The 11,034-nt window shown below is 40.4% G+C and overlaps 1 protein-coding gene across 5 annotated transcripts in view; it reads right to left on the bottom strand.

The window, feature by feature from the left end:
- Positions 1-209: 209 nt before the first annotated feature.
- The window catches only part of ppef1 (protein phosphatase, EF-hand calcium binding domain 1), a 14,297-nt gene continuing 3,472 nt past the window's right edge, over positions 210-11,034 (bottom strand). For 4 of the 5 annotated variants that reach the window (XM_005753049.1, XM_005753046.1, XM_005753047.1 and 1 more), the window contains 16 exons: positions 9,295-9,422; positions 9,152-9,212; positions 7,594-7,757; positions 7,389-7,503; positions 6,900-6,946; positions 6,409-6,575; positions 6,265-6,301; positions 5,995-6,144; positions 3,889-4,040; positions 3,531-3,771; positions 3,241-3,426; positions 2,075-2,217; positions 1,809-1,915; positions 1,538-1,701; positions 1,045-1,129; positions 210-953 (listed from right to left, as the gene is read on the bottom strand). In XM_005753049.1, coding sequence (XP_005753106.1) covers positions 724-953; positions 1,045-1,129; positions 1,538-1,701; positions 1,809-1,915; positions 2,075-2,217; positions 3,241-3,426; positions 3,531-3,771; positions 3,889-4,040; positions 5,995-6,144; positions 6,265-6,301; positions 6,409-6,575; positions 6,900-6,946; positions 7,389-7,503; positions 7,594-7,757; positions 9,152-9,212; positions 9,295-9,422 — 2,177 coding nt within the window. In that variant the 3' untranslated portion in view covers positions 210-723. The remainder of the gene's footprint in view (positions 954-1,044; positions 1,130-1,537; positions 1,702-1,808; positions 1,916-2,074; positions 2,218-3,240; positions 3,427-3,530; positions 3,772-3,888; positions 4,041-5,994; positions 6,145-6,264; positions 6,302-6,408; positions 6,576-6,899; positions 6,947-7,388; positions 7,504-7,593; positions 7,758-9,151; positions 9,213-9,294; positions 9,423-11,034) is intronic. The other variant, XM_005753050.1, reaches the window with a different exon arrangement.

The following is an 11,034-nucleotide window of genomic DNA, read 5'->3' on the forward strand; positions in this document are numbered from 1 at the left end:
TCCCAGGGACTTCTTCCTCTTTCTAAATGTATTTCTTGAGCACAGGGATTAAAGTTCAACAGCTGAACTTTCTATCAGCTATGAGCCAAACAGAGTTGAACATACACTCTGTCTTAGACACCTGTCCACACTCACACACACACAAAAATAATATTTATATTGTGAAAAAAAAAAAAAAAAAGAAGCATCTTTTACACCAATACTTGTAAACCTACATTCAGTCAACTTTATTAGGTACAGCTGTACAATCGTTTTCAATCGCAGCATATTTTTCAATTTAATTTCTGTGGAAGAAAATGAATAAAAGTAAATCAAACAGTGCCTGAAGTACACAACGCCTCCAGAGCTTCTTCTGATTTTGTAGCTGATTTTTTTAAATCAGCTCACTGTAAAGGTTTTTAACTCTATTGTGCTGTTCTTTGAAATATTCATTTTACTACAGCCAGCAGTTGTTAAGACGTTTTTTTTTCTCCACAGTCAGCCCCTCTAAAAAGCTGGTGGTGCAATAAAAGACATAATAAAATTAGGGATATATCACTTTATTTAAATCAGCCTTAGATATTGGCATTCCCAGAGCCATACCCCTAACCCCAACCCACACACCACAATTGAGAAATCTGCTAATGAATCATGACCTAATCACTTCCAGTGGTATTGTCTTCAAGTATTCTGAGATGTATATGCTGTACAGTATCCTACATTGGTACTTCCACAGTTTAGTATTCAGCCTGTCCTCTTCTCTCCATCCATCTTTTCATGCAGTTGCTGATCTTTGCTGTCCAGTTTGTGTACCACTCTAAATGCCTCTAGGAACTCAGTGAAGTCTATACTGCCATCCTTATTAAAGTCAATACTCCGGGCCAGGTCATCAATGGCACTGTCGTCGATGGCAACTCCCAAGTGAGCACTAAAAAGACGCCAAGTTTGACGAAACTCCTCAATGGAAATCAGACCTACAGGTTAAAACAAACATCACTCACGTACAAGTCAGTTTTGGCTTATTTGAAACATTATCTCGAAAAAGATTTTTTGCTTTTTATTTACCTGAATGATCTTTGTCTATGATGTTGAATATTATCTCAATGTCTGTCCTGTATCTGAACAGAGTTTCAGCCAAATTTGGAGTGACCTGAAAGATAAAAAATCAGGAGTCCTTCCAGCTGTGTTTAACAGCAGCAGTGCTGGGAATATGTACTGCGAAGCTAGAAGTAACTGTACCACTAGGGGCAAAATCCCTCCTCGCAGATACAAGTTCGACATTGTAGACAAAAGAACAGGATCAGGAGTAAAATGGACTCGTTTTAAAAGTGCAAATGAGAAAGAACTGCTATGTAAAAAAAATGCTGTGAAGAGCCTTTCGATAATCTGGATGTTTGTGACTGGATGTTTGTATAATAAGACAAAGGGATGTTTATATTAAGCGTATAACTTCAGATGAAAACAGTGACCTTTAAGGGTTTTCCTTCATCTCCTTTTCCCTTTAAGGTCATTTCTCGAGCGAATGTACGTGTTTCTTTTGTACCCCTTTGTTTCTGACCTGCGGCAGAGGAATGCCTGGTCCCATATCCTCGAAGCAGGACTGATACTCCAGGCTGCCATCTGGTGCCAGACGGGCTAAGTGTGGACGAAGCGTCCTCCACGGCAGGTCCAGTCTCAGTACAGACTCCAGAACCAGAGCCCACTCGCAGACCGACACACGACCTGAAGCAAGGCGTGTGCAAATGTAAAAACTCTCCATGTCAGCCTGGGAATCAAACCTGAATATTAAAACATGACATTTATAAGAAAATGGAGTGAGAAGAGAGCACCTGTGTTATTCTGGTCGTACTGCTGGAAGCCGGCCATCAGCTCGGAGCGGTGAGCGAACAGCTTCTCCTTTAAGGCTCTGAGAGCAGAGCCCTCAGCGGCTCGCACTCTGCAGACACAAACGTTAACCTAGACCAACCTTTCTTACACATTTAATAGAATTATAAAATTATGCACAAGATTTTGTCATGATTAGTTTCAGTGCTACTACTCTGAGCATTGCTTCATCGCCCCCACAGTACACAGACACACCAGACACCCGTGTTACCTCTGTGTCAGAGTAAGTTTGCGAGTAGTCCGGCTGACTTGGTACTGGTAGAAGCGGGGCACCAGCTCTCGTCCCAGTTTGACATAGGCTCCTCGGTTGCTTCCCTCCTCGTAATAATTGGACGCAGAGAAGATGGTGATCACCTACAATATGGAAATAGACTCAACAAGGCAAAACCTTTAGACAGTGAACAACATTTTTTAGAATTTTTCAGAATTTCTTTTTTAATTTATTGGAATTTCAATGTACTTTTTGAAATTATAATGTAATTATATTTACCTACAAATACCTAAAGGTAGGCACACTAGAATAAGAGGTAACAAGTCAGTGCTTCAGAGGAAATTACTATACTGTAAGCAAATGTAAGTACTGTTAAATTTATCTGAAAAACAAACAATATTTCCTCATCTTACATTGTAAATATGTTGTATTTTTCATGGTGTTGGCGGTATTATGAAGTGGATTAATCTCGTCTTGTTGCATCTTTACTCAGTATTCATAATGTTGATGCTCATGATGAATGCTTTATTATTCAACTGTCCTTTGACTTTTCCAATATAAATAAAATGACTGTTCCGCCTTAATGACTTACAAGGAAAACTCTCAGGCCTATGTGACCTTATGATGGAGCGAGAGTTAAGCCACTCCATAACACGGCTGGTTCCCCTAAATTGTACAATGTAAGATGGGAAAATATGGTTTGTTTTTCAGCAAAATTAAAGAAATGATGCAGTACAACATTACTTTAGAAGTACTTAAAATAACATACAGTGTAATTTATATCTCCTTTCCTGTACTATATCTAGAATTTAGGCACTACTAAAATTACTTATGCACTACTTAAATGTAATTACATTGTAATTATTGCTTTAATATAAAATACCTTACGTTATACAAAGTTTAAAGTTCCTCATGCGCTATTTAAAATTACTTAGACATTCATTATAATTATTTAAAGAGTACTTATATTTGCTTAGAGTATAATTATTTCTTTAATTTGTGTAAAAATATTACTTATTATCCTCTTACCCGAGGGTACCTACACTTAACTGTAATTGTAATTACAGTGAAATTCCATTTAATTACAGGGGAATTAAGCCCTTAGTCTTGGCCGTATTTTAAAGTGTTAGTGACACATTTAAATGAAATGATTGCACCTTGTGTACCTTTCCACTGTGACAGAACTCGTATCCTTCTTGTTTGCACTCATGTGAGCGGATGAGCAGCTGGAGTCCGTGTTGGAGCAGTAGTCTCTGGGTGACGTCAGGGCCAAAGTAGCAGCCTCCACCTCTAAAGGTGTTGGGACTGCAGCCATCTTGGATTTTAGGGTCACTCCACAATATATCCACTATCTGCTCCAGAGTAAAGCAGATAAAAGTGTTGACCAAGACAAAGAAGGAGCTCATCAAATGAGCGGATTATTAAACAGTGTTAATGTGTTCTCTGCTCCTCTCACCTGCTTCCATTCCTGCTCATGCTGCGAAGGTGACGGGAGGGGAACGGAGGACAGGGAGTCCAGGAAAGGCACTTGGAGGACGTTAACAGAGTAAGGCATGCAAGGAGAAGATGGAAAAGCATGCGGGGAGAGGCAGGATGGGGTTCGAGGAGAGCAGAGTGAAGAGGATGACGAGGAAGACGAGGAGGAGGAAGAGGTGGAGGCGGCGCTGTCTTGTCTGCTGAGCCTGCATCGCTTCTTCCTAGAGAAAAAACAAACGGCGGTAGAAAAGAGGCCCTGTAGCTGTTAACAGGAGCTAACTGCACACAGACCTTACTACATAAAAACACATGTAAGTGTCTGTGGGCTGCGGTCACACCTCGTGTTGGGTGTCCTTTGGTTCTTGTTTTGACTGCGACTGCTGCTGGGACGAGAGCTGTCTGTGGATCTCGTTCTTTTGGTCTGTCTGCAGGACTGACTGATGTCCAGGTGCTCCAAACTGCACCTGGGAAATCTCAGGGCTGATTTCACCTACAAGAGGAAGGAATGGGAGGTAGCAGTGAGGTGGAAACATCGTGCTGACAAACAGCAAAACGTGAAGACAGAAAAGTAACATAAAAAAAAAGGGTGAAAAAAAAAGGTATACACACATCTTTAGTGCAGTGCTTAGCAAGTACTAAAGGAGTATTTTAATGTAAAAAATAAACAAATAAATCAATAAAATCCACCTTAATGATAACTTTCATACATATTAAAGCATTCTCTGAAATACCTGTGATGACCATTCATGCTCTGTGCTTTCTGCATTTTAAGAGAATAAATGCAATAATTTATTCAAATACAATTTTATTTTTGTGTCATTTTCTTTCAAAACCAAGAGTCCATCATTCAAAATAAAAATAAATAATAAATAATAATAAAACAATAAAATAGCATAGGTACAGGACAGAGTGTTTAAGGTTGCCATATTAGAAGCATTTAAACATCTTTTAGCATTTGTCTGAGACACGCCAGAAGAAAAGCTCTGTGAAACTGAAACTTAGTGAACGTCACCTGAGCATCAAACAGTGAAGCAAAGTCAAACTACTCTGTATGGGTCCTGCAAAATAAGGTGAACCCTCACAATTTGTTTCTCTTAATCCCTGTGCATGAATTTCCTACTTTTTTAGCCCTTCTGCTGGAAACCTGGCCTCCGGTTTGCTGCTTCATTATTCAGCTAATCCTACCGTGAAACACTGCAATGTCACAGAAACCTTCAAAATTTGTCAGGCTAAATATTTTGTTTTTTTATCAAGCAGGAGTCCATTAATCGGATTTGGAGTAGCAATCGTGAATGCAGATTGATACCATAATAAAAGCCCACAAACTGGGGTTAAAGTGGGCTGGAAGTGTCTGGAAAGGCACTGAGGCACTTTAGATTAATGAGCAATTAAATGTGTCTGCTTACACCATCAACACAACCTGTTTTACCTCTCATCTCTGTGATGTGTTCAAGGCGCAGATGTGAATAAAGTTCGTTCATGATGGCCTAATTCAGAATCTAATCAGCGCTATAGAGGAGGAGTGAGCATAAACAGAGTAATCATGCAGGGAATTTCAAATGCAACTTTTCAAACAGTTTAACAAACACACAAACAGGTGAACTTCACAATGATGCTGTATGTTGGACTGCAAAGCACACTTTGCTTTTGTTTTCAGTGTTTGGTTTCATCAAGGACACCAGATTTATGGTGCTGATTAGATTCACTCACCAAATTCCACTTTTTTTAAACTTCTACTTTTTACAAGCTTTATGTTGTCTAGGGGTTGGAAATCAGCCAACCAGCTCACAAACATCTGCTTAGATCTTAATGAATTCAGTTGGCTAAATCCACATGGAGCAGTGAATATTGGAACAGTAGCAGAGGCCAGCTGATTATAGGTAGCATACAAATAAAATTTAACTAGAGCTTATGTGACTGATATCTAACATACATATCACACACATAATCACACTACTCAGGGTTTAGCATCTTGCTTAAGGATGCTTTGGCACACAGACCGGAGGAGTCCGGGATCGATCCGCTACCTTTCCAGTGTGTAAAAGTCCCATTTCACCACCTGAGCCACAGCCACCCCTACTGAGAAGTAGGGAAAGTGATGCCTTTCCCCACACCGCACTCCGACACCCAACCTTAGGGTCTCCCCACCTGCCAAATCCCATTTTAACCCCTATTCACACAGTAGCAGACCTACAAAGAAGCTACTCTAATAACTTGTCAATAACTGAGCCTTGCAGCTGTTACCGAGAAGCTGCTGAACCAACTCTACAACATGTCTCGATATGCGTCTCAGGAATCTGACTCCTGTTGCCGGATAAAACTACAAACCACTTTTTTCCACGCTGCACACAGCTACATTGTTGTGTGGTGGGTATGAGTGTGTCAGCATGTAAAAAGTTGTTTTTTCTGACCCCTGGTGGCCAAAGCTGATTGTTTCCGCTGACCTTGTGTCTCTCTATGGAGCTCAGGAAGTCTAAGTCAGTCTGGTCTGAAATCCCTCCGTGAACGATCAGAATCTTTCCGTCTATAACTGTTGCGATGGGCAGGAGGCTGAAAACATCCTGAAACAGCTGAAGGATCTCACGGCCATGAGTCTGCAAACAGGCGAGAACAGTAATTTAAAATAACAATCAGCTGTGACAGTCACCAAGCTGCAAAGTGCTTACTGAGTTGTGGACATAAAATCAGACTGACGGCATGTATTTGGACTTTACCTTGTACTTCTGCATGACTTCCTTTGTGAACCCGTATCTGAAAAAAGAAAACCACAAACCTTTAAACCGATACTCTATTCTCCTGGTGTTCGTGGTGAACCTAGACAAGTAAATATTTTTCACTTCACCCTTTTCTAAACTTGCCTGAGGTTCATTATGTGGTCTTCATGGTTTCCTCGGTTCAGGTGCATGTAGTCTGGGTAAAGCAAAAGGAAGGCAAACAGCAGGATAACCACTTCAACTGACTTTTTTCCACGGTCCACAAAGTCCCCATTAAACACGTACAGTGTCTCTGCAGAGGGAAGGCCATTCTGAGAAAAACCAAAACATGAAAACAGTCAGACCTTCAGCTTTTACTTATTTAACCATCTGAGGTTTGTTGTCAGAGAAAACCCCCCTGCAATGACCCTACAGTCTAAAAAAATGACTGATGCGTGTCAGTTAGTTGTTCTTTGCTCTCTGACGGGCAGAAGAATTTATTAAAAAATAAAAATTACATATAGTGACTGCTTAGGATTTAACTGCAGAGGGTTCAGTCTTTTATTTATAAAAAAATCTACATGAAATCTGATATTGCTATGAGGTAGATGATGCACAAATGATGCCTAAGAAAGCTGTTGTACGGGCAGCCTTACCTTATAAAATATAAGTAGTAAGTCATCAAGTCGCCCGTGCAGATCACCTGTACCAAAAGAAAAAAGTCACTGCAATCAAGAAACTGAAGTCCTGTTGCTTTATGGGTTTACAGAAGCGGACTAAAACTCCCTAATCATAAGGATTGCTCCACCTCAGCCTTATGAGTGTGTGTTTTTTCATTTTTGTTACTCAAGTATTCTTGAGTTTAATGACATGCAAAGGTAGGAGGAGGAAAGCTGTGCAAGAGGAGTCAAGTGGCTGATCAGTGTGCAAATAAGTAGGACTTACCTTGCTGCCAGTAAGATACAATCAACTGTTTTTAAACAACCACAAGGCACCATCTCTCATTTAAAACTACATAGATCATTTATTTGGTCTGTGCAGTGTAGCATATGCTACAATGAGATTAAAATATATATTTTTTTAAATTTTTTTTTATGGTCCTGAAAATTTTGAACCTTAAATTAACAAGAGACACTGAGACCCACCACATATAGTGATCTCTTTGTAGTAGGATGTCGACAAGTGAACTATGTTTGGCATCTGTTTGAGGAGCTTTTTGGTCTCATACAGCAGCTGGAGAACATATCTGGCATGGAGAGTCTGTGTGGAAAAAAGCAGTGAGCACTCCAAATCTAAACCACCAGACAATCAGATGTTTAAGAGACAAAGTGAAAGGCTCATATTTGGTACCTGCTGATCCTTAAACGCACTCAGGAGCGCATTTGTATCAGCGACGGAGAGAGGAAATGATAGTCTAGGTCCGGTGTAGGACTCTGGAACATGGATCAGGTTGTAGCAGGTTTCTCTGTCTAACCATGGGTCCACCACTGGATCCAGCAGCTGGGAGATCAAGTCTGAAACGCAATTTACATATCATATAATTTATTTAAAATGAAAGCTAGATGTCCACAAACATGAAATCTTATCTTTGTCAAGAAAAAAAATGAGTAAATGGTATATATCTTGTACCTTTTCCTCTATCCTCACCTTTACATCCTTTAAATCCAAAACAGGAATGCACAATATTTGGTTATATGAAAAAATTATATAACAGCTTAAAAAACCTCAGCTATCAATCCTGGTAAATCCACTGTTGTTAATGCCAGCTCACGAGAGATGATGGCTTAGCTGATGCCCTTCTAAGCACCCCAGTGCAAACTGTTTTCTAGGTGGCGCTTTTTAACCTGCTTTTTAACACGACTATAGGTGCAGCACATCTGCAAGCTGCTTTGCAACCCACCCACCACACAGCTCTTCTTTTTCTGACTTAATCAATGATAAGCTTATCATCAACAATTTCTATTTTGTCTGTACTGGGAGTGTATTGTTGCTTTTTCCCCCCTCTCTCTTGTAGTCTTAAACTACAAAAATCTCATATACAGGTGCTATACTATACTAAATATTCTTCTCATATTTGAGACCTCACTGAAGTTTCAAATATAAGAACAAATCCCAACAGCCTTTAAATTATGCAAACAAGCAGTGCTGGGACAGATGTCTACCCAGAGGCCCATGTCCCTCTCCTATTGTGTTATTTCCTCTATAGTGTCCCTGACAAACAAATATAAAAACACAGATCCTGTACGTAGTAAACAGAGACAGCAGAGTCTGGCCTCTTTGCATCCCTTATGTAGACTTAACGTAAAACCCATGAAGAGGATGTTCAGGAGATGATGAGCAAAAAAAGGGTTTCCCTGAGGATTAGCTTGTCAATGAAACATTATGCTTTTGAGCTGGAAGAGCGGGTCAATACACACTTAAGCCACAGCTGTTTCAGTGCACCACACCGACACATTGGCCTCCACATTCACAGTAGTTGCTAAGCAACAGGGTATACGCAATGGGTTTCCTCGTCTAGATCAAAATATCTAACGTACAGTGGCATAACAAACAAAATGGTGTTAATTTAAACAATGGGGGTGTTGGAAAAGTTAAAAAGAACAATCATTAAACACCAACTGATAAGAAAACGAATGTTTCTTAAAATTAGGCACATTTATTTAGCTGCTACAGTGTGATAAGTTTGTCGTTTCTGCATACATTAAAACCCAGTGAGATCCTGTCTACATAGCAGGACTAGGAAATTATATTTTATTTCAAAAGGAAGCAAACATTACTTCAGCAGTTCCAAATATTATAGGCAAAAATCTAAGTTTTAGACATGCAAAATAATAATAATAATAATAATAATGATAATAATAATAATACACCCTTTTACGCTGTAGATATGAGAATTCTCTCCCCTAACCTGGCCCATTCCCATTCAGCTGAGTGAAGTTGTCCAGCATGAAAGTGAAGAAACTAGAGAGCTGAAAAACCAAAAAGAAACGCATGTTTAAGCTTTATGATACTTCTGAAATTTGCAAAATAGATGCCTGTAATGAGAGACACCTGCAGCTGGTCTTGTTCCCCGGCGTATTCAATAGACTGAAAAATGTTCCAAGTGTACCTGCGTCTCATCTCAAGACGGGCCATGTAGCGCCGGTACCATCGCTGGATCAAAACAGCTGCCTTCATAGCTGCAACAAAATGTTGTATTTTTTATTTACAGGCTAAGCATGTGAGAAAATACCAGCCACTCTATTAGGTACACCTGTTCAACTGCTCATTAACACAAATATCTAATCAACCAATCAAATAGCAGCAACTTAGTGCATTTAGGTCAAGATGACCTGATGAAGTTCAAACTGAGCATCAGAATAGAGAAGAAAGGTGATGTAAGTAACATCCTATGGTTGTTGGTGACAGACGGGCTGGTTTGAGTATTTAAGAAACTGCTGATCTCTGGGTGATGCCAGAACTCAGAGGACAATGGCCAGACTGCTTTGAGCTGATAGGATGGCAACAGTAACTCAAATAACCACTGGTTACAATCGAAGTATGGAGAAGAGCGTCTCTGAAATAGACAGGCTACAGGTGGCATTCCTGTCAGTTAGGAACAGGAAACTGAGGCTACAATTCAAGGATCACAAAAATTGTATGATAGCAACATGCTACATGCTGAAACATTCAAATTGTAGGGCTAAAATTTGTACCCTTGTGATGGCTGCTTCCAGGAAGACAGCGCACCATACCACAATGCTCAAATCCCAGCTCCCTTGGGATGTGGTGGAACAGAAATGTCACATCATGGATGTGTAGCAGATGAATCTGCAGGTACTGTGTGATGCTATCATCTCAGTATGGATCAAATCTCTGAGCAATGTTTCCAGCACCTTGTTAAATCTATGGCATGAAGATCTAAGGCAGTTCTGAGGGCAAAAGGCGTACCTAATAAAGTGCCCAGTGAGTGTATGTAGTAGCAAACAAAGATGAAAACAGATGAAAATGAAAACTTCTTTTTTAGCTGTCTCCATCTCACCCCATCCCTAGCATCGTCCTCCGTCACACCAACCCTCTGGATGTCCTCCTTCACTACATACATGACCCTTCTGTGGTCTTCCTCTTTCCTACTGCCTGGCAACTCCATACTCAACTTTATCCAATATATCCACCATCCCTCCTATGAACATGTCTGAACTATCTCATCCTCACCTCTAACCTTGTCTCTACTCAACCTGAGCTGTCCCTCTGATGTACTCATTTCTAATCTTGTCACTCTTAATAAAAATTCTAGCATCTTCAACTTTGCCATGTCCAGTTCCACCTCCTGTCATTTTGTCAGCACCACCGTCTCCAAACCATACATCATAGCAGGCCACAAATTACTCCTGACATTGTGCGCTGTCCATTGCTTTGCATGGCTGAACCCAAATGTTTAAACTTGTGCGTCTTTACTACCTCTACTCCTTGCAGCTTCACTGTTACACCTTTCTTCCTCTCATTCACACACGTATTGTCTTGCTTCTACCTACTTCCCCTCCTCTTCTCTCCAGTGCATGCCTCCATTGCTCCAGGCTCCACCTGCTCCCTCCTCTCATTACAGATCATAATGTCAGTGAACATCATAGTGTATGCAGACTCCTGCCTGAGCTTCATCTCTCAGCAATTCCATCACCGCTTCGAACAAAAAGGGGCTCAGAGCTGACCGTGATATACAGTGGGGCAAAAAAGTATTTAGTCAGCCACCGATTGTGCAAGTTCCCCCACCTAAAATGATGACAGAGGTCAGTAATTTGCACCAGAGGTACA

This window comes from Pundamilia nyererei, unplaced genomic scaffold, assembly GCF_000239375.1.
Source record: "Pundamilia nyererei isolate P.nyererei 1_Seehausen unplaced genomic scaffold, PunNye1.0 scaffold00395, whole genome shotgun sequence".
Lineage (NCBI taxonomy): Eukaryota > Metazoa > Chordata > Actinopteri > Cichliformes > Cichlidae > Pundamilia > Pundamilia nyererei.